Below are 24036 nucleotides of genomic sequence, written 5' to 3' on the forward strand. Positions count from 1 at the left end.
TTACCCCATTCAATGGGGAGACAATGGCATAATGGTAATGTCACTACACTACTAATCCAGAGGTCCAGGCTAATGCACTTGAGGCACAGATACAAATTTCACCACGGCATCTGGTGGAATTTAAATTCAATTAATAAAAATAAATCTGGAAATAAAGGCTAGTCTCAGTGATGGTGATGATGAAACTATCATCGATTGTTGTTAAAAAAAAAAACCATCTGGTCCAATAATGCCCTTTGGGGAAGGGAATCTGCCGTCCTTACCTGGTCTGGCCCCCATGTGGCTCCAGACCCACAGCAATGTGGTTGACTCCGAAATGGCCTAGCAAGCCACTCAGTTTCAAGGGCAATTGGGGATGGGCAACAAGTGCTGGCCTTGCCAGGGATACCCATGTCCCATGAAAGAATAAAACAGACCTCAGCAATGAATGAAATTGTTTCGCTGTTTGTATGTATGAACCATAATTAATGTTTTGTTTCTGTTTAGTTTTAGCAGTGTCCAACATGGAAGTCACATTTTGTTCCGTGAATTCGCCTTCATCAAAGCCACCCCTTACAATAGAGCTTCATTTATAAGAATGTTCTGGCGATGTTTTCGACAAATAGGCAAGAATGGAGGTAAGACATTCTCAGTGATCCCTTAAGAAGGTTGGTGACACTTCTGTATAATGCACAAAAATATAAACAGTTAAGGTGAGCTTCTACTTTCAAATTTTATTCAGCAGCTATTCAGAATTTATACAGCCTATTGTAGAGCGATTAGCCCATGCAGGGTGAGGCGGCAGCATAATGGTATTGTCACTGGCCCTAGTAACCCAGAGACCCAGGGTGGTGCTCAATTAAAAGCCTGACGATGACCACGAAACCATTGCCGATTGTTGTAAAAACCCATCTGGTTCACCAATGTCCTTCAGGGAAGGAAATCCCATCCTCACCTGGTCTCGCCTACACGTGACTCCAGACCCACAGTAATGTGGTTGACTCTTAAATGCCCTCTGAACAAGGGCAGTTAGTGATGGACAATAACTGCTGGCCTAACCAGTGATACCCACGTCCCATGAACGAATAAGTTAAAAAAGGTATGTTAGTAACTTGGGGAAAGTTTGTCAGTTAGTAAGTTTGGGGAAAGGGAGCAGATGCTTTACAAAACTTTTCTATTCTATGTTTAAATGTTATTTACCACAGGCGGTCTGGGAAAACTAGGATTTTGTCTTCATACTTTTAATCTTTTTATCTTATGTTGTTCACTGTTATTTAGCTGCGGGAACCAGAACCACATGTTATTTTTAAACCTACGTTTCAAATCCTTCAACTAACCTATTAGCTCTGTCATTCACGTTTAAGTTCTATTCGGGTTGAAATAGCTCAATTCATATAATATTTTTTTAAAAATGCTTCAGGGAAGGCTCATAAAAATCTAATTTCCTAGGACTAAAAATTAACATTAAACTTGCATGAGTGTTGCCAATATTTTTAAAATCTTGTGCCTGTGTGAACCTAAAATACATTTTGCATTTTGAGAAGAATGGGATCACCTACTTTTTGGCACTGATAATGAGTAGTCTGAAAAGTTATGTTTACTGGGTTGAATCTATAGACCCAGAAAGTTAGATTCAATCCAATAGATGGGACATAGGACAGGTTTGCTGTGACCATGTCATTGTGATGCTATGATGTATGTTGGCACCTGGTGGATTGTGTTAACTGCATATGTGACATTAAATGCTTCATCCCTGGAATCATTCTTGTAAATCTTTTCTGCACCATCTCTAATGCCTTCACATCCTTCCTAAAGTGCGGTGCCCAGAACTGGACATAACGCTCCAATTGAGGCTGAACCAGTGTTTTATAAAGATTGACCACAACCTCCTTGCTTTTGTACTCCATGCCCCTTTTTGTAAAGCCCAGGATTCTGCATGCTTTATTAACTGCGCTCTCAATCTGCCCTTCCACCTTCAACGATTTGTGCATATACATCCCCAGATCCCCCTGTTCCTACATCCCCTTTAAATTTGAATCCTTTATTTTATATTGCCTCTCCTTGTTCTTCCTACACAATGAATCACTTTACACTTCTCTGCGTTAAATTTCAACGACCGCATGACCACCCATTCCACCCATGTCCTATACTCTCCTCATGCTTTATAATGCTTCCAAGTTTTGAGTTATCGGCAAATTTTGAAATTGTGCCCTGCAAATTAAAATCACAGTCGTTAAAATAGATCTAGAAAAGCAGTGGTGCTGCTGAACCTCAATATATATCTTCCCCCAGTCCAAAAAACAATCGTTCACTACTACTCTCTGTTTCCTGACGCTCAACCAACTTTGCATTCATGCTGCCACTGTTCCTTTTATTCCAAGGGCTTTAACTTTGCTCACAAGCCTGTGTTGTGGCACTTTATCAAATGCCTTTTGGAAGTCCATGTACACCACATCAACCACTTACTGTCATTAATCCTTCTGTTACCTCATCAAAAAACTCAATCAAGTTAGTTAAACACAAAGATAGAAACAAAAAGCTAAAAGCTACTGCGGATGCTGGAAATCCAAAACAAAACAAAAACAGAATTACCTGGAAAAACTCAGCAAGTCTGGCAGCATCGGCGGAGAAGAAATCAGTCAACGTTTCGAGCCTCCATGGCCCTTCGGCAGAACTGCAGCACAGTTTCAACAAGGGAGAAATATAAATTGGTTTAAGGTGGGTGGGGGGTGGGGGGAAAGAGACACATTGAGGGTGTGGTGTGAGCAGATAATAACCACACCCTCAATGTGTCTCTTTCCCCCCACCCCCCCACCCACCTTAAACCAATTTATATTTCTCCCTTGTTGAAACTATGCTGCAGTTCTGCCGAAGGGCCATGGAGGCTCGAAACGTTGACTGATTTCTTCTCCGCCGATGCTGCCAGACTTGCTGAGTTTTTCCAGGTAATTCTGTTTTTGTTTTGTTTTAGTTAAACACAAGTTGCTCTCAATAAATCTGTGCTGGATTGTCTTAAATAACCTGCATTTGTCTAAGCGATTGTTGATTTTATCCCTAATTATAGGTTCTAAAAGATTTCCCACAACCAAGGCTAAGCTGACTGGCCTGTTGCTGGGCTTATCGTTACACCCTTGTTTGAACGAGGGTGTAACATTTGCAGTTCTCCAGTCCTGTAAGCACCACCCCTGAGTCTAAGGATAATTGGAAGATTAGGGCCTGGGCCTCTGCTATTTCCACCTTGCTTTCCTCGGATGCATCTCATCCGGTCCTGGTGACTTATCAACTTTAAGTACAACCAGTCTTTGTAATACAAAAGCAAAATACTGCGGGTGCTGGAGATCTGAAATCAAAACAGAAAATTTTGGAACAACTCACAGAATTAACGTTTCAGGTGGATGACCTTTCATCGGAACTGAACAAAGATTGAAATGTGTAAAGTTTTAAGCCAGTGGAAGGGGAGGGAGATGGCAGGGAGAACGAGAGGGCAGGCCTATGATCAGGTGGAGGGCAGGAGAGATTAAGTGACAAAAGATTTCATGGTACAAGAGTCAAAGAGAGTAGTAAAGAAATATAAGATGTGACTAGATGAGGATTGAATGGCTATGTAGCAGCTGAATGCAATCCGAAGGGATAAAGAAAGAAACAAAATAAGACCGAACCAGCCAAAAGACCACAAAGAACCAGATGAAGGCAGAGGCAGCAATCTAAAATTGTTCAACTCAGCGTGGAGTCCCGAAGGCTGTAGAGTGCCGAGTTGAAAGATGAGGTGCCGTCCCTTACGCTTGCGTTGAGTTTCGTTGGAACACTGGAGCAGGCCGAGGACAGAAAGGTCAGCGTGGGAGCAAGGCGGAGAATTAAAATGACACATGATAGGAAGGTCGGGGTGGTGTTTGTGGACCGAACGGAGGTGTCCCACAAAGCGATCACCCGGTCTGCGTTTGCTCTCCCCCGTGTAGAGTAGACCACACTGTGAGCAACAAATACGGTATACTAAACTGAAAGAAGTATAAGTAAATTGCTTTCAAGGAGCGTTTGGGCTTTGAACGGTGAGAAGTGAGGAGGTAAAAAGGCAGACTTTACCCCTCCTGCAATTACATGGGAAGGTGCTGTGCGAAGGGAATGGCGTGTTGGGGTTGATTGAGGACTGGACCAGCATGTCACCGAGTCCCTAGAGAATGCTGACAGGGAGGGGAGGGAAGATGTGTTTGGTGTTGGCATCACACAAGAGGTGGCAGAAATGGTGGAGGCTGTTCCGTTGAATACAGAAGCTGGTGGTTTGGAAGATGAAGACAAGGGGAACCCTATTATGATTCCCAGAGGGAGGGGAAGGGTTGAGAGCAAAAGTGCAAGAAATAGATCAGACATGGTGCATGTCCCTGTCAACCACACTGAGTGGGAATCCTCAGTCGAGGAAAAGGTAAGACATATCAGAAGCGCTAATATGGAAGGTTTCATCATCTGAACAAATGTGACAGAGACAGAGAAAGTGGGAGGATGGAATAGAGTCCTTCCAAGAAGCAGTGGGTGAGGATGTGTAGCTGTGAGAGTCTGTGGACTTGTAGTGAACATTAGTTGATCGCCTATCTCCAGAAATGGGGACTGTCCAGGAAGGGAAGGGTGAGTCAGAGATGGACCCAAGGTGAAGGTGAGATATCAGACCCTCCTGCTTTTATAAGTCTCCCAGTTAATCTTGGGGCTTGCGTGTCTTAGTAAGGATTCTTCAGTCTGACTGGTTCAAGAGACATACTTTGCCTGCCCTGGTCAAAGCTCCCTGTAGAAGATGCCAGGCTGAATCTATCTCCTGATGACTGTAAGTTGCCACACAAAAGCCAAGGAAAAGCCTGTGTGCAGGTAAAAACATAATGAATGGCTAGAACCATTCGTTCCTCATTTATCGCAAAACAAGTTATAAGACCGAGTTTGGACAGTAAACTAACCTTTCTAAACTCACCTCACTTTAGGGTAGAACTAAAGGAAACATAACTACGTAAGCTTCTCAAGGCTATGTCACAGGTGTCATCAGCTGTCCCTCGATTCGAGAATGATGGCTACTCAGGGTTGCCGGTTTCTGCCGTGGGTCTTCGCATGACTGAACCGGCCAATCCCCAACCCGCAGATCTTTGGGCACTTGGGGCAGGATGTCTTATGAGGTAGTGGGATCCAGGGTGCAGGATTTGCTCCCTTTTCTTTCCTTCTCTGTCGCCGCTCTGCCTCATCATTGGGACCTTGTGACTCAAAGTGTGATGCAGCTTGATGGGACAAGTTGTCGCCATTTTGAATGATTGGTAGCAAGCTTCTCCCAGCCATTAAATTCAATGCTGCCGCGCTTCAAAGAGAGCTTCAGAGTGTCTTTGAAGCGTTTTCTTTATTCTCCCCTGGAAGCTTGGCCACTTGGAAATTGAGAAAACATGATATGGCAGGGGAGATGGTTTACGGACAGACACGGTGTTGAGTCCACTGAAGTTGATTTTGCAGGAGTTTTGCCTGATTGCTTGTGAAACTCGCTTCAAGAAAGACACTAGTGTTTGTCTGACGGTCCTCCCATTGAATCCAGAGGATGCGGCGGAGGCATTGCTGATAAAGTTTTTCCAGCGCTCTTATGTGTCGCTGATACACAGTCCAAGTCTCACTGCAGTATAGGGGTGTGGTGATGGCAATGGCTCTGTACATTAGAACGTTGTTTTTACCTGCGGAAGTCTTTGTTGTCAAAGGTTGAGCTGGGGCGACTGACCCGCTGTTGGATCTCCTCGTCAATCATGGCCTTTTGAGAAAGGTAGCTGCCAAGGTATGGGAAGGACTGGAGGTATTCCAGCATATATGGGAGGTAGAATATTTGATCAGATGTGGGTCAATATATGCATATTGTTTTGGCAACATTCAAAGGTAGGCCTAGTTTCTTGTGTGCAGAATTGGAGAGTTTGAGCGTGGTTTGCAAATCTGTTGCAGAGTGGGTAATGACACAGCAGTCAGCTGCAAACTGTGGATCATGTATGTCTCTGGTGGTCAGTTTAACTTTGGAACAGAGGCGACTGAGGTTAAAGAGTTTTCCACCTAGGTAGCATTTAATACTCACACAGGACGGTAGATCTTTGATGAGGTGAATAGCCGCTGTCAGGTAGATTGTAAATAGTTTGGGGTCTATCACACAACCTTGCTTGACCCCAGTCCAGATTTTGAAGGCATCTTTTTCTGATTTCCCACTCAAGACAGTTGCAGTCGTACCATCATAAAGCAATTGTAGAATTGTGATGAAGTTCCATGCACATCCAAATCCTTTGATTAGATCGATGAATGCAATGAAGAGCACTTTGACTGGCACTTCCCCTTGATCTTGCCACCATGGGTAACCCTACCAGGAGCGGGGAGTTCCCAAAGGCATTGCTCAAGGGATTGGCAGAGGGCACAGGCCTCTCTACCACATCAAGATGGTGATCCATGGACAGGTATATCACAATAGTAGGCTGAGTAACATATTAGACTGTAGATTTATATAGTAAATATCGCAAACAATAATTTGTACCAAATTAGCGATTAGGGTGCTCGATTTTGCGAAACTGGTAGATTACAAGTTTGTGACATGCGGATGCACCTGTTAAAGAGAAAAGTTGAATCCTTTTATATTATAATGTAAAATATATAGTCTTAAAAACGTATGCAAACCCTAATGCTTTTTTAAAAAAAATGTTAGCATTTGGCTTTCAGATACAAATACATATGAAGCTTGACTTTCAAGGCTGGTGTGATTTTTGAATATCCACCTGGGTGTTGCTTAAATTTTGGATGCCTGTGACATTTAAAAGTGTAAAAACCCATTCTTACATAGACACTACCTGTGTCACTCTGCCAACAACGTGCCCTTAATAAAATAAAATAATTCCAGTTTCTAACTTGGAGAAGAATGTGATATTTCAATTGCACAAACGTTCAAAGTATGGTTATGTGAAACTCAGTCACATTGCATGCTTTCCTGCGATTTTATGATGGTGCCAAACCACAAAACTTGCAATAGGCATTCAGAAATTTGGGGTAAGAAAATTGATTTGAGCACGAGTCATTTTGTCGGACCGGGATTAATTAATGATTATTGTATTTAAGTTTTCACAGTAATTGACAAAAAAATACCCTTCGTTCATCCATTCAAAATCAACTGAAACTTTTTGAACTGCAAGCTGAATACATTTGGGCATTTACAGCACTGTCATTGTGAAAACCTGGAACTTGACCGCCCCGTAAAATAATTGGGGTGGCACTTGTGTCTCTGGTAACAAAGGAGTACCACCAAAATAGGGCATTTTTTTCCCACTTGCCGGTGGCAGATATAATGGGCAATCTCAGGAAACACCCCACCTCAGGCTGGCATTTATTTCTTGCCGTTATTAATGCCATTTTCACACTCCTGCCACATACGCACTTTCCCTGACGTTGGGAAAGTTTCCAGTTGAAAATTAAATTTGTCATGGCGATTTTGAAAAACTGAGCAAAAAAAAAAAATGAATTGTCCTGGGTGAGCTTCTATACTTCCCGGTGGGCAAACACCTGGCTGTTACTCAGCGCTTTTCCCTTAAGTAAGCTCTTCACCGTGTAAAGGATCTCATAAATCTGCTGCTGCATCTTGGCCAAGTAAGCCAGTGCAGTAGCAAGTAACCCCTCACAGCAGATACCTTCTCTTTTCCCGAATTTAAATCAAGGAATTTCATCAAATGAACGATCGATTGCATGTATAAATGCGTCTAAGAAGGCATAGCTGGAAACTTCCGAAGGATTTCACTGCTCAACGAGTCCCCAGCGTTGCAGGTTGAAGAGCAGTAAAAACGTACCCTCCTGTTATTTTGTGTTGGTGCCAAATTGTACTGTTGAAAGATCAAGCTGCGTAACATCATCATCCCTCTGCAAACTTGGCTGTAGATGTAAATAGCAAAATTAAGTTCTCTATTGCATGTACATGTGAGAACAAAAATGTCTTGTATCAGATTTCTCACCACAGTACATGTATGTTCATGTAAAATAGAAAAGAATGATTGTTTTAAAGATAAAGCCCATTCAATAGTGGAGCCTTTAATTGTGTTAGGAAAAAATTCCGTAAGGACCCATTCTGTGTGAGACCTCATCAATGTTTTTAACCCTAACTCATCCTAAATGGAAAGGTGCAAGTAAATAACTGCTGAAAAATATTCTCACTGCATTGCCTTAAAAAGTAAAGTTAAGAAATCACATGAAAATCAAGGCTCTCTTTTTCTTAGTATATTTTTCTAGAGTTTTTCTTCATATATTTTGAGTGTTTTTTTATTCATCCATGGGATGTGTACATTGCTGGCTAGGCCAGCATTTATTGCCTTAATTGCCCTTGAGAAGATGGTGATGAGCTGCCTTCTTGAACTTCTGCAGTCCATGTGGTGTAGGTGCACCCACAGCGCTGTTAGGGAGGGAGTTCCAGGATTTTGACACAGCGACAGTAAAGGAACGGCAATATATTTTTATTCATTCATGGGATGTGGGCGTCGCTGGCTAGGCGATTTATTGTCCATCCCTAATTGCCCTTGTTCAGAGGGCATTTTAAGAGCCATCCACATTGCTGTGGGCCTGGAGTCACATGTAGGCCAGACCTGGTGAGGACGGCAGATTTCCTTCCCTAAAGGGCATTAGTGAAGCAGATGGGTTTTTACAACAATCGACAATGGTCATCATGAGACTTTTAATTCCAGATTTTTATTGAATTCAAATCCCACCATCCGCCGTTCAGGGAGAACCTGGGTCCCCCAGAGCATGACCCTGGGTCTCTGGATTATTAGTCTAACGACAGTAACACAACGTCATCACCTAAGTCAGGAAGGTGTGACTTGGGGGGGAACTTCATGGTGGTGTTCCCATTTATCTGCTGCCCTTGTCCTTCCAGATGGTAGTGGTCATGGGTTTGGAAGGTGCTGTGTAAGGAGCCTTGGTGAGTTCCCACAGTGCATAATGTAGATGCTACCATGTGCGTCAGTGGTGGAGGGAGTGAATGTTTGTGGATGGGGTCCCAATCAAGCGGGGCTGCTTTGTCCTGGATGGTGTCAAGCTTCTTGAGTGTTGTTGGAGCGACACTCATCCAGGCAAGTGAAGAGTATTCCATCACACACCTGACTTGTGCCATGTAGATGATGGACAGGCTTTGGGGAGTCATGAGGTGAGTTACTCACCACAGGATTCCTAGCCTCTGACCTGCCCTTGTAGCCACAGTATTTATATGACTACCCCAGTTCAGTTTCTGATCTATGGTAACCCCCAGGATGTTGATATTGGGGGAATCAGCGATGGTAATGCCATTGAATGTCAAGGGGCGATGATTAGATTCTCTTTTGTTGGAGATGGTTATTGCCTGGCACCTGTGTGGCACAAATGTTACTTGCCACTTGTCAGCCCAAGCCTGGACATTGTCCAGGATTGCTGCATTTAGACATGGACTGCTTCAGTTTCTGAGGATTCATGAATGGTGCTGAACATTCTGTGAACATACCCACTACTTAACTTATGATGGTGGGAAGGTCATTGATGAAGCAGCTGAAGATGGTTGGGCCGAGGACACTACCCTGAGGAACTCCTGCAGTGATGTCCTGGAGCTGAGATGATTGACCTGCAACAGCCACGACCATCCTCTTTTGTGCTACTTATGACTCCAACCAAAGGAGAGTTTTCCCTCTGATTCTTATTGACTCCAGTTTTGCTAGGGCTCCTTGATGTCACACTCGGTCAAATGCTGCATTGGTGTCAAGAGCCATCACTCTCACCTCACCTCCTGAGTTCAGCTCTTTGGTCTGTATTTGAACCAAGGCTGTAACTAGGTCAGGAGCTGAGTAATCCTGGAAAACCTGTGTAACTTACTTGGATCAACAGAAAGAATAGACTGTTTTTTTTTCTTTAAAATACAGTAGAAATGTCACGCAGTGCCGTGTAAGAATCTGTTTAGCTTTGAAGCAGCAGATTAAATGCTGTGCCTGCAAAACAAAGTGTTTGGTTTGGATGTCCATATGGAAGTATGTGTGCTATTTCTGAGTCCAAGTGACTGAATTATATTCAGTTGGAGCAACTCAGGTCTTGTTTTGATCTTCTGTATAATATAAACACTCCTTTAAATCAGTATTTAGAATTGACAACTTTGTTATTATGAAAACATGTTTTCTTAACAAACTGTGTTCTTACTGAGTACATCCATATTAAAATAATTTTTAAAAAAATATTAAAACATTGAAATTTATATAGAAAATTCTTTAAATAGTGTTTCAAAATGTCCTGTGCTGTAAGTAAACATCTACCCAGCAGTGGGAAAACCTTTTGTGGTTAAGTTGGATGCAGGAAGGGGCCCATCTGCTGTCTTCACATCAGCCATCATCACACCTCTCACCTTGATCCCACCATCCTTGCAAACTACTGTTCCATCTCCAACCTCCCTTTCCCCTCCAAAGTCCTTGAACAATTTGTCACCTTCCAAATACCCTGTGCATCTTTCCCGGAACTCCAGGTTTGAATCCCTCCAGTCAGGCTTCTGCCCCTGCCACAGTACCAAAATGGGTCTTATCAAAGTCACAAATGACATCCTATGTGGCTGTGACAAAGGTAAACTTTCCCTCCTCATTGTTCCCAACCTGTATGTTGCCTTTGAAATGGCAACATTTCATCCTCCTCCAATTCCTCTCTACTGTTGTCCAGCTGGATGGGCCTGCGCTCACCTGGTTTCATTCTCACCTATCTAGCCAGAGAGTCATTTGAAATGGCTTCTCTTCATGCTTCTGTACCATTACCTCTGGTGCCCCCTAAAGATCTAACCTTGGTCCCCTTTTATTTATATGCTGCCCCTTGGCAACATCATCTGAAAGCATAGCATTAGGTTCTACATGTACACTGATGACACCCAACTCTATCTCATTACCGCTTTTCTCTCTCAAATCCTCCACTGTTACTAAACCCAGACTTCCTATCGGTGACATATCATACTGATGAGCAGAAATTTCCTCCAAATTCAATATTGGGAAGACTGAAGCTATTGTTTGCAGCCCTTGCTCCTAGCTACTGACTCCATCCCTCTGCAATAGTCTGAGATTAAACCAGTGTGTTCGTAAATTTGGTGTCAAATTTGATTCTGAGATGAGCATCTGACCACATATTTGTCTTCACTAAGATCTTCTATGGTTACCTCCATAATTTTGCCCTTTATCAGCTCATCTACTGCTGAAACCCTCATTCATGTCTTTGTTATCTCTAGATTTGACGATTCCAATGCACTCCTTGCTGGCCTCCCACATTCTACCCTCCATAAACTTAAGGTCATCCAAAACTCGTGTCTTAACTCACAGCACGTCCCGCTCACCTATCACCCCTGTGCTCGCTGGCTCTTGGTCAAGCAACATCTTGATTTTAAAATTCTCATCTCTATTTCAAAATTCCTCCATGGCTTCACCCCTCCCTATCTTAGTAACCTGCTCCAACCTCACAACCCTCTGAGGTAACTGTAATCCCCCCCAAACCTTGTACCATTTGGTAAATCTTTTCTGTATGGCTTTCCAAAACCTTCACACCCTTCCTCAAGTGTGGTCCCGGAATGGGACACACTACACCCACATGTTACCTAATCAACAGACGAGTAGGCTCAATGATCTTACCGTAAAGAAGATTACTGGAGTATACTGAAAAATGCATATGACGGAGTTTAGTCAGCTCAAAAGAAGTCAATTTCCATGGCAATAAAACAATAAGCAAAATTCATTATTTTGTCTGGGCGATCAAAAATATCTCACAACTATTGTGCTGGAAAACCTTTTGATGTCGACCTGTTTATGAAAAGAGATTTAAGATAGAGGCTGGGACATGAGCTAAGAGAGAGGCATTTGGAGACAGGATATTCAGATTTGTTTAACCTGGTCTTTACAGAAATGGCGAGCTTATAAATTCTTGACGGTACAAGACCCTGGGGTCGGTGTTTCATCACTTTGGATGTAATTAGCAATCAGGGTGCAAATTGTGCTCAGAATTGAAGTAGTTTTCTGAAGTGAAGTTATCGTGCAATCTTCTGCTCCAATTTGTTTCCATAATCACAGACAAAATCTTCCATAAACCAACGCAATCGGGCAATGTGTAAACGTTTTCTTTCTTGCCTAACAAAATATTCCTCAACATATTTAAGGGTGGTAACCTGTTGCAGTTTTCTTAATGCAGCTGAAAATGTATTTATCACCAAAAATAAGCATTTTTAAAAACAGTGTCTCATCCACCACCTATGACGAACCCTATTTTAAATCAGCAGCCATATGTAAATAGATAATTAAGGGTCATTTAGGCTTGTTAACAAGCCTATTGACCTGAGTAGAACGTTGCCCATGCCATAACACCGTTGGTGGTGGCAGTCCGGTGGGAGTGGGCAGGCCGCTTTTAAAGGCCAGCATGAACAAAGGGCAGGAAAGAAGGGGCGCATCTCATTCAGGGGGTGCCCTGCTTGCATCAGGGGCACCCCCCCCCCCCCCCCCATGAGGATGTCAACACCTGCCCCACTTCTGTGCCACCTGCCTGACAGAACATGGCCCTCATCCCACTCTCCCCCCTCCCTGGGCTCTGGGATCCCCCCCTGCCCTAAAACCCCGGAACTTAGCTTTTTGGGGCAGCCATGTTCCTCTTCTGCCTTCAGACCTGGCAGGGCCCACGACTCAACTCCGCCACTACCTGGAGTGGTGGCTGGCAGCTCCCAAGGGTGGGATATCCTCTCAAGTGAGGGGTAGAAGCCCCACTCTCTACCAGTTTATCCCACTCACAGCATGTTATGGCTGTAGGGCAGACTGGCATGGAGCGAGTCAGCTTCTGGCTGACTTTACTTCCGATGGAGTCAGGGTGGGCGTTGGAAAGCGGTCTGCCCTCCCGTAAAATGCAACTCCAGGACTTGATGGCCATAACGTGGCTAAACCGGTTGACTATCAGCTTGTAAATCCTTCTAATTTGCCTATTGCTAGGTGGTAAGAGTGAAAGAGTTTCCAGGTCAGCCATACTGCAGAATGTAACAGCAAACCACAGCAGTACTTTGCCAACCATCAATATCCTTGGAGGGTTACCATTTACTAGAAACTGAACTGGACTAGCCATATAACTAACGTGGCTACAAGAGCAGGTCAGAGGCTAGGAATTCTGCAGCGAGTAACTCACCTCCTGACTCCCCAAAGCCTGTCTGCCATCTACAAGGCACAAGTCAGGAGTGTGATGGAATACCCTCCACTTGCCTGGATGAGTGCAGCTCCAGCAACAGTCAAGAAGCTTGACACCATCTTGGACAAAGCAGCCTGCTTGATAGGCACTCCCTCCACCACCAACGCAGAGTGGCAGCAGTGTGCACCATTTACAAGATGCACTGCAGCAACTCGCCAAGGCTCCTTTGACAGCACCTGTCAAACCCACAACCTCTACCACCTAGAAGGGCAAGGGCAACAGATGAATGGGAACACCACCACCTGGAAGTTCCCCTCCAAGCCACACACCATCCTGATTTAGAACTATATCACCATTCCTTCACTGTCGCTGGGTCAACTCCCTTCCTAATAGCACTGTGGGTGTACCTACACCACATGGACTGTAGCGGTTCAAGGGACAGCTCACCACCACCTTCTCAAGGGCAATAAATAGGGATGGACAATAAATGTTGGCCTGGTCAGCAACACCCACCTTCCATGAATTAATAAAAAAAGTAATGGACCAATCCAATGTAAGTCCATGGTTGCCAACATTAGGGCGTGGTACTTGAAGGAGGTTATATCTTTGTGCCTAAAACACAGTTTAATTTCAAGACCCTTATCAAAGGCCCACAAATATGAACAATTAGCAGAAACTTTCCCTGCATGATGATTTTTTTTTTCTGTGGGCAGGGTCAACATCCAGCATGATAATTTTAAACCAGCTCAAATTTACTATTTTTCTCATCAATCTTTTTCACTGCTTTAACCTTTTGAGAAAACTGCACTGAGAAAAACCTATAATCCAGTGGAAACTGAATCTCCTTTTACTTGTGTTAAGTACAACAATCCATTGCTAAGTTGTACTTAGTAGCCTGATGATGACTCAAATTACTGTGAATTAAAGAACTTACTGATTTGCATTAAGCTTCACCTTACTAGTGGTAACTCAGCCTGCCTTCAAAAAGATTCGAAAAGTGCATGTGAAGGCATGTGCAAAAGATACAATATCCAGTTCAATTCCAAGGGGTTGTATTTTTTTATTACTTAGCTTGCACTGCTGTGTAAGTAGATATAGGGCATATAAGTCAATTTCAGCGTGAAATCCATTTATGGGAGCCACTGAATCTGAGAAGAATTTATAGCAGAACCATGTTCTTAGCAGAGAGAGATGTAGTACCGCTGATTCTCACTTTGATATATCTATCTGAAACCCCCAAATTGTTTTGATTGCACATTGCTGACATCCTCACTCAAGGCTGCAGTAATGGTGCCATACATCAGTGGATATCAACGACTACTTGAACTACATAAGGGATGAGGAACCTCAGATGGGGGAAGTTAGTGGAGAAGCTGAGGTTAGAGCTGAGAAGGTTACAAAGATTGATTGAGGTGTTCAAAACCATGAGTGATTTGGCAGAAGGGTCAGTAACCAGAGGACACAGATTTAAAGTAATTGGCAAAAGAAACAGAGGTGACATGGGGAAACACTTCTTTACACACCGAGTTGCCAGTTGCTGTGGCCTGGAATGCAATGCTTGAAAGGCTGGTGGATTAACATTCAAAAGAAAATTGGATAACTACCTAAAGGGGAAAAAGTATTGAGCCATGGGGAAAAAGCATGGGATTGGGATTAATGGATAGCTCTTCCAAAGAGCCAGTACAGACATAATGGGCTGAATAGCCTCTGTCTGTGCTGTATCATTCTACGAATCTCTAATATGACTGCTGCAGCTGTGTGTTTGTTTTGACTTTGCAATTGGATCTTGCTGAACATTTAAATATAAACTATGAAGTTGTTTACTCTTGAGTTTGAAAAGAAATGTCTTACTTCAAAGTTGTCCAGGCCTGCCAAGCAATGTATTTGCATCAAACTCAGATAAACAACTGATTCTAAATCTCTTGCCATCTTTGCAGCAAGGTACAGATTACCACATTTATTGGACTTTATGGTAATCTGTGTTGAATCTGGTCAAGCATTATACACAGCTCCAGGGAGATGGTATTCAGCAGTATCTTCAATTGAATGCAGCCTCTATGTGATGTAATACAATTAGACCTTTGAGAAATAGATTCCTTCTGCTTGAACTAGAGAGATAACTGGAAAGTGGGTTTCCTTTGTCTCATGCCAAGTAAAAAAAAAGACAAGCTATATGTAATGAAAGAGTTTGGCAGTAAGATAACTTGTAACTGGGTATGAAAACAGAAAATACTTGCGGAGGTCCAAAACATTAACCTTTCTTTTACAACCAGGAGGTCTTGTGGCGCAGTGGGTAGCATCCCTGCCTCCGAGCCAGAAGCTCTAGGTTCAAGTCCCACACCAGGACTTGATGGCGAAAGAAGGCACATGCATCATGTGGTCAAACAGGTTGATTATCAACCTGTAAATCCTTCCAACGTGCCTATGGCAGGCGGTAAGAGCAGGAGAGTCTCCTGGTCAGCCATGCTTGATGGAGAGTTCTTGCTGCCGGTGAACTGTTCCAGGAAACTTGCTATGGAAACAGACCTAAGCACTGCTTTGTCTGCCTCATTCGTCACTATATGTGGGAAGCGCCTTAAGCCTATTTTAAGAAGCTGAGAGATGCGTTGTGTATTCCCAACATTTTTCTGTTTTTATTTCAGTTTACCATGCTTGAATGTAAATGAGGTAGTCAGTTAGATAATTACTGGGCTTTTTTCTGATCTGTATTGCAAAAAACTATTGGAAGAGGAGGGGAATGGTGCTTATAAAGTAGGGTAAATCAGCATCTGAGACACTACCTGAGCTCATCTCACATGTCCATGTTAGTTGTAGACCATTATGGACAGAGGTTGTCTGTCCTTTCGGCCTGGCATTGCTGAGTATTCCAGGGGTAACTTAAGGGTGGGAGAAAATAACAAAATGAAGGAGAAAAGTGCTTTTTGTACTTAAACTGCTGGAGGCATGAAATGTATGGGATGTAAGTTGGTGTTTCTGGTTTGATATGGATTCTTGTTTTGGAGTTGAACTTTCATCCAGTAAAGTAATGGACATGAGACAATATAGGATTATCTCTACATCTTACAGTTGAACTAGATTCAGCTAGTATCGAAGAAACTTCTTGAACAGAGCTGAACAAGAGTGTGCAGAGTTAGGTGATACAGAAAAGGAGGCTGCAGAGCTGATACAAACCAGAAAAGGTAACCGAGGCTACCGAGATAGTCAAAGGACCAACTGAGAAAACAAGAATACCATTGGAAAGGACCGAGTACACCAGGAGCCACTGGAACAAAATGCAACAGGTCTAATGATCAACATCAGGGTAAAGTGAGGGTACAGGTAAGGAGTGTACAGAGCAGCTGGGAAACATGGAAAGATAACTTGGAGACATGGGGCAAATCAAAGAGCAGAAGAAGCTTGGGAGACAAGGGCAGATTGTGGAAAAGAGGTCAGGAGACCAAGAAACCGGGTGGGCCAAGAAATGTGAGGGGAGCATTAAGGAAGGCGGACTAACTGTGCAACAACAGATAGGTCTGAGATTCCAAAGGGAGGTATATTAAACCCTCTGTTAAAATACAGGCTTACAACTGAAATTGTGACTGCATGTAAGATATAACTGGTATAATGGTTAACAGGGTTAACAATTACCCTCTTATGGCCTGAAGACGTAGACTAACCCCAATGTTTTTCTAAACACTTTTGAACGGTGCAATGTTCTACATCGTCAGGCCATTACATTCAGGCAAAACTAATAGATTAATGACATAGAAACTGAAAGACACTGCAAAAAAACTAAAAATGCAGTATTGACTTATGACATAAACTGTTCCAAAACAGTAAAAAGCAGTAAATTTTTACCATCCAGTCCCAATACCTTATGAACCAGATTCCTGATTAAACTAACCTCCAATTTCTCAGATTAGCTGTGACTCCATTTTAAAAAATGAGTCCTGCATTGGTCACTCTCCAACTCTCTCAACTGGTCATGAAATGTTATGCTTACAGTGCCACCTGCAGGTGCAATATCATTAGAACATTTAGACCACTTTTTGATATGATAGATTATCTTGGCAAGCTTGACTGTTTTACAACGTAGTTTTTAATTTATATTAGCTGTAAGTAATAAATGACAATTTAACATTATAGCATTTATTTATTAATTCACACAGAAGCACACAGTTGGAGAGACAGTGGAGTAATGGTAATGTCCCTGGACTAGGAATCCAGAGGTTTCCAGCTAATATCCTGGGGACATGGGTTCAAATCGCAGCTGGTGGAATTTAAACTCAATTAATTAGTAAGTCTGGAATTGAAAGCCAGTAATGAAACTAGCTGACCATGAAACTATCGCTGATTGTCGTAAAAAACCCTTCTGGTTCACCAGTGTCCTTCGGGGAAGGAAATCTGCCGTCCTTACCTGGTCTGGCCTACATGTGATTCCAGACCCACAAAAATGTGTCTGAAATCTGTTGTCTAACAAGGGGCAACAAATGCTGGCCTTACCAGCTACACCCACGTCACACGAAAGAATAAAAAAAAGGTCTCAAACCGGCTTTGATTATATTTTGATTTTGGCTACATGGGAGATGTTTACAGTGGGTCTGGAATATTTAAAACTTCATTGAGAGAATAAGCAGCTTTTGAAAGCCCAATAATCCTGCAGTTTTGTCTATCTTTTGTCACTGTATCACTATTCTTACTTGAGTTTTACAAAGCACAGTATTAACTTTTTCATTAACGTGATTAACTTGCTTTGCGGCTTGTTACAAAAACAGATAAATCTTGATTTCAGGCTTCGGCAATAAGATCGAAGAGCTCAAGAGCAAAGCTTTTGATTGAAGAGACGCATCTGAAGCACCAGAGAATTATTGCTGGCAGGAAAAGCAGCTACTGTAGGATGAAAGCCAAAGGCTTTAAGTGACAAAGCTATTTGTAAAGGAGAATGAATTCAAAGGGAATTAAGTTTAAAAAAAAACACTTTTAAGTTAGTTTCTATTCATTGAGGGAGAGAAAGGATTAGAATTGCAGTCCTGCTGAAAGGGAGTATTTCTGAACACTTCAGGGCTGATGTTCTTGGGTAGCTTTTGTGCAGCACTTAAATGATCACTCTAACATTATGGTGAGTTTGAGGAATTGTGTCCCTTTTCGTTCTAAACAAAATGCAAAATACTGGAAACCTGAAAACCAAAAAAAAACCCAGAAAAAGCTGGACATACTCTGCAGTCCTGAGGAAAGGGACTCGGAGCTGAAACATTGACTGAAGGGCTTGTGTTTCAGCGCAGATGCTGCCTTACCAGCTGAGCATTTTCATGTTTTTCTGTTTTCCTTTTGTTTTTGCACTCTGAGTAATGATCTCATTTCTGAACAATTTATTTACTCCTATCTATGGTTTGTTTCTTGCGCTAATGTTTAGAGCGCCATGAGCAGTAAAATCTGCCATTCCGTGACATATTAATGAAGTGTGACGGAATATTTACCAATTGTTTGGATGGTGCAGTCTGAACAACACTCATGAAGCTCGACATATCCAGTTTATTCTTGTTCTTACTATTGGATTCCACCCGTCCATTACCAATGCACTGTAGCTGCAGGACATAGTAGCACGCCCACAAGCAGCAATATTGTGGGACCATCATTCTTCTCAAAGTTACTCTCCAAGTCCTACACCATCCTCACCTGGACAGATATTGCTCGTCCTTCATTTTTAAAATTTTTTTCTTTCACGGGATGTGGGTGTCGCTGGCTGGGCCAGCATTTATTGCCCATCCCTAATTGCCCTTGTGAAGGTGGCGGTGAGCTGCCTTCTTGAACCGCTGCAATCCATGTGGTGTAGGTACACCCACAGTGCTGTCAGGAAGGGAGTTCTAGGATTTGGACCCAGAGACATTGAAGGAACAATGATATATTTCCAAGTCAGGATGGTGAGTGACTTGGAAGGGAGCTTGCAGGTGGTGGTGTTTCCATGAATCTGCTGCCCTTGTCCTTCAAGGTTGTAGGTTTGGAAGGCTCTGTCGCAGGAGCCTTGGTGAGTTGCTGCAGTGCACCTTGTATATGGTACACGCTGCATACCAATGTGTGTCAGTGATGGAGGGAGTGAATGTTTAAGGTGGTGGATGGGGTGCCAATCAAGCAGGCTGCTTTGTCCTGGATGGTGTCAAGCTTCTTGAGTGTTGTGAGAGCTGCACTCATCCTGGCAAGTGGAGAGTATTCCATCATATTCCTGATACGTACCTTTCTGATGGTGGACAGGCTTTGGGGAGTCAGGAGGTGAGTTAATCTCTGCAGAATTCCCAGGCTCTGACGTGCCCTTGTAGCCACAGCATTTATATGGCTGGTAGAGTTCAGTTTCTGGCCAATGATGACCTCCAGCATGTCAATAGTGGTGGATTCAGTGATGGTAATGCCATTGAATGCCAAAGGGAGATTGTTGGATTCTCTCTTGTTGGAGATGGTCATTGCCTGGCACTTGTTTGGCATGAATATAACATGTCACTTATCAGCCCAAACCTGAATATTGTCCTGGTCTTGCAACATGCAGGCACGGACTGCTTTAGTATCTGAGGAGTCATGAATGGTGCTGAACATTGTGCAATCATCAGCGAACATCCCCACATCTGGCGTTATGATGGAGGTAAGGTCATTGATGAAGCAGCAGGAGATGGTTGGGCCAAGGACACTACCCTGAGGAACTCCTGCAGCAATGTCCCCAGACTGAGGTGACTTTCAACAACAACAACAACCATCTTCCTTTGTGCTAGGGATGACTCCAACCAGTGGACAGTTTTCCCCCTAGTTCCCATTGACTCCACTTTTGCGAGGATAACTTGATGCCACACTCGATCAAATGCCATATGCCAATGTCAAGGGCAGTTACTCTCACCTCACCTCTGAGTTCTGCTCCTTAGTCCATATTTGAACAAATGAGGCCAGGAGCTGGGTGGCCCTGGCTGAACCCAAACTGAGTGTCAGGAACAGATTATTGCTGAGTAAGTGCCATTTGATAGCACTGTCAACAACACTTTCTTGCTGGTAATTGGCCGGGTTGAATTTGTCATGCTTTTTGTGGACAGGACATACCTGGTTAGACTAATATCTGCAATTCCCTGATTGCCACCATTATGGGAGCACCATCACTGCCGTAAAAACCCATCTGGTTAACTAATGTCATTTAGGGAAGGAAATCTGCCATCCTTATTCAGCCTGCCCCACAAGTGACTTCAGACTCACATCAATGTGATTGACTCTTAACTGCCTTCTAATATGGCTTGGCAAGCCACTTAGTTGTAGCAAGCCGCTACAGATAGCAATAGACAGCAGCGGTTCAAGAAGGTGGCTCACCACCACCTCCTCTAGGGCAATTAGTGATGGGAAATAAATGCTGCCCTTGTAAGTGATGCTGACATCCCTTGAAAGAGTATTGAAAAAAAATTATAAGGACTGCAGGTTTTGAGAAGACCCACCACTAGCTTTTCAGGAAAACAAAGGAGAAGTAATAAATATGGCATTGCCAGCATCTCCCACAGCCTAAGACCAATTTTTAAAATTAAAAATTAATGGTGTTAGTTTACATATTTTTCACGAGCTTCATATTTTTTGATTAGCCATACATGTAAAAGGTTGCTGAAGCTGTTATAGTTTGTAAGATCTGTCAAACTGGAATTCTTCTGCTCACACTACAATGGTGTTACCAAACAGCTAGACACCTAACAGAATATCACAGAATCACACAGAATCACAGAATCACACAGTGCAGAAGAGGCCCTTCGGCCCATCGAGTCTGCTCCGACACGTGAGAAACACCTGACCTACCTACCTAATCCCATTTACCAGCACTTGGCCCTTAGCCTTGAATGTTATGACGTGCCAAGTGCTCATCCAGGTATTTTTTTAAAGGATGTGAGGCAACTCGCCTCCACCACCCTCCCAGGCAGTGCATTCCAGACCGTCACCGCCCTCTGGTTAAAACGTTTTTCCTCACATCCCCGCTAAACCTCCTGCCCCTCACCTTGAACTTATGCCCCCTTGTGACTGACCCTTCAACTAAGGGGAACAGCTGCTCCCTATCCACCCTGTGCATGCCCCTCATAATCTTGTACACCACAATCAGGTCGCCCCTCAGTCTTCTCTGCTCCAACGAAAACAACCCAAGTCTATCCAACCTCTCTTCATAACTTAAATGTTTCATCCCAGGCAATAGCCTGGTAAATCTCCTCTGCACCCCCTCCAGTGCAATCACATCCTTCCTATAATGTGGTGACCAGAACTGCACACAGTACTCCAGCTGTGGCCTTACCAAGGTTCTATACAACTCCAACATGACCTCCCTACTTTTGTAATCTATGCCTCGATTGATAAAGGCAAGTGTCCCATATGCCTTTTTCATCACCCCACTAACATGCCCCTCCGCCTTCAGAGATCTATGGACACACACGCCAAGGTCCCTTTGTTCCTCAGAACTTCCTAGTGTCGTGCCGTTCATTGAATACTTTCTTGTCAAATTACTCCTTCCAAAGTGTATCACCTCACACTTTTCAGGATTAAATTCCATCTGCCACTTATCTGCCCATTTGACCATCCGGTCTATATCTTCCTGTAGCCCAAGACACTCAATCTCAATATTAACCGCCTGCCCAATCTTTGTGTCATCCGCAAACTTACTAATCCTACCCCCCACATAATCATCTATGTCGTTTATATAAATGACGAATAATAGGGGACCCAGCACAGATCCCTGTGGTACGCCACTGGACACTGGCTTCCAGTCACTAAAGCATCCTTCTGACATCACCCTCTGCCTCCTACAACTAAGCCAATTTTAAATCCACCTTATCAAATTACCCTGTATCCCATATATATATATCCATTTATACGAATGCTCGTATAAATTCTCATATTTTAAAAACTAAAACATTTTCTGTTTAGCTGTGGAATATCAAAGGAAGGTTGCAAAGTCAGGATGCATCAAGTAGGCCTTCTTCATCCTAACATGTTAGGATCCCTTATCAGGTCACTTATTCTAGATTGATTAAGTTAACTTCCCACCGGATACAGAGTTAATGGAGGAAGCAATTCTTTTAGAGACCAACTTCACATCTCACCTTGGACTCTAACCGATTTGAAAGCGAAAATACTGTGGATGCTGGAGATCTGAAATAAAAACAGAAAGTGCTGGAAAAGCTCAGCAGGTCTGGCAGAATCTGTGGAGAGAGAAAGAGAATTAATGTTTCGAGTCCAATATGACTCTTCTTCAGAACTGATTTAGCCTCGTTGCACAAGTAGTGTTCATGTTTGCTCCAGTGGCTAGACTTTACGGAAGTGGATCACCCCCTTATGAGTTGGAACTGAAATGAGGCCATAGCAACATAATCTAGCCGTGGAGTATGGTGGTACCCCATCATTGTAAGGGGACTAGACAAACTATAAAACAGAAGCAGCAGAAATTAGAGTCCTTCATCTCTTTGAAGAAAAGTATAGTGAGTTTGGAGTTCTCCATTTCAGAGGGGAAGAAAGAGCAGCAACTGGGATCAAGCCAATCCGGAAACTACACCTATTAGTTGATCTTTTGAGAGTGGTTCAAGGAGGATAATTTCGAATTTTTTCAGCTGAAAGAAGGAGTTTGGGTGATTGAGGCAACTGTTAGGACTTGAGAAACCTGGGGGAGCATTTAAGGTTTTTTTCATTTCCTCGCTCAGTTCCATTGTTAATGTTATTGTTACCGTATATATCGGTCAATAAGTTGACCTTTGAACCCTCGACAAATCCCTCCAAGAACAGGGGTTGAGTATAAAAGTGAACTGCTGGTGTGGGTGGTTGTCATTTGCCATGAGGGGGCTTCTCTGTGTGGGCGTGTCTTAAACTCCCGCCACCTTTGCAACACATATCGTCTGCTTGATTCCTTGCACACATTTATAAGGCACTGATAAGTAAAACCTCCATTTGTGGGCTGAAAGGTGGAGGCCGACTGCTAATGCAAGTATAACGTGTCATGGCTGAACAGGGGAGGTCGACTTATACGCTCAGTATATGGAAAAACATGATTTTTGGGGTGGAGAAAATCGGGTCACCTTATACACCGTATCGACCTATATACTGCGATGTATGATAGTAAAAGCTAAGTGTTGAATGAAATGCTGTTTGATTGTTTTAACGTTATATTTTAGACAGAGCTAATTGGAGATGGCACTAACCTGAGAATTAAGGTTTCTAGTAATTGTAGTTTTTGCTGAGACTCTTAAAAAAATCTGATTTACACTTCTCCTTAACTTCTCAATCATTTTTAACCTTACCCTCAAGCCTCTGCTGATGCCATGGCTGTTCTATAATTAGCAATCATGAAATACACGACACTGGGTCAGCCTGGCTAGACGTCTGTCCCTGCGGGAGAAGACTTAACCCTAGAAACTAGTCTCGTTGATATTGTACACGCATGATTAATAACCTCATATAACATTGCTTTGCTTAATTAAGGTTGGAATTAATCTATTTATTTTAACGAAGTTAATGTCCTCCTTGAAGGGGTCTTGTAGTATGTAGTGTCCCTGCCTCTGAGCCAGAAGCCCCAGGTTCAAGTCCCACCCCAGAACTTGATGGCCAAGGAAGGTGCATTCGCAACGCAGCCAAACAGGTTGAGCATCAACCTATAAATCCTTATAACACATGCAGTAAGAGCGGGAGTGATTCCTGGTAAGCCATATGATGGAAAGAAATTGGAGCCTCGAACATCGCTATCCATATTTCCAGACTACAACATGCATGTAAAAGTGTTTGTTGCCACAGCAACTCGGACTTCTTGAGGAGGGTGGGGGGACGCTGGTTGGCTCAGTCAGCTGGTGTGGATCAGATTGGTGCCAACAGCAGGGGGTTCAGCCTCTGTTTCCGGCTGGGATGGATTCATGACCTGCTTCCTTGCCCCACCTG

General features: G+C 43.2%; 1 protein-coding gene across 2 annotated transcripts in view; it reads left to right on the plus strand.

The window, feature by feature from the left end:
- Positions 1-24036, plus strand: part of cstpp1 (centriolar satellite-associated tubulin polyglutamylase complex regulator 1) — a 311978-nt gene that overhangs the window by 154602 nt on the left and 133340 nt on the right. For both annotated transcript variants that reach the window (XM_078549561.1, XM_078549560.1), the window contains exon 3: positions 487-617. In XM_078549561.1, the coding sequence (XP_078405687.1) occupies positions 487-617 (131 nt within the window). The remainder of the gene's footprint in view (positions 1-486; positions 618-24036) is intronic.

The sequence above is a fragment of the Cetorhinus maximus genome, chromosome 9 (genome assembly GCF_964194155.1).
Source record: "Cetorhinus maximus chromosome 9, sCetMax3.hap1.1, whole genome shotgun sequence".
Taxonomy (NCBI): domain Eukaryota; kingdom Metazoa; phylum Chordata; class Chondrichthyes; order Lamniformes; family Cetorhinidae; genus Cetorhinus; species Cetorhinus maximus.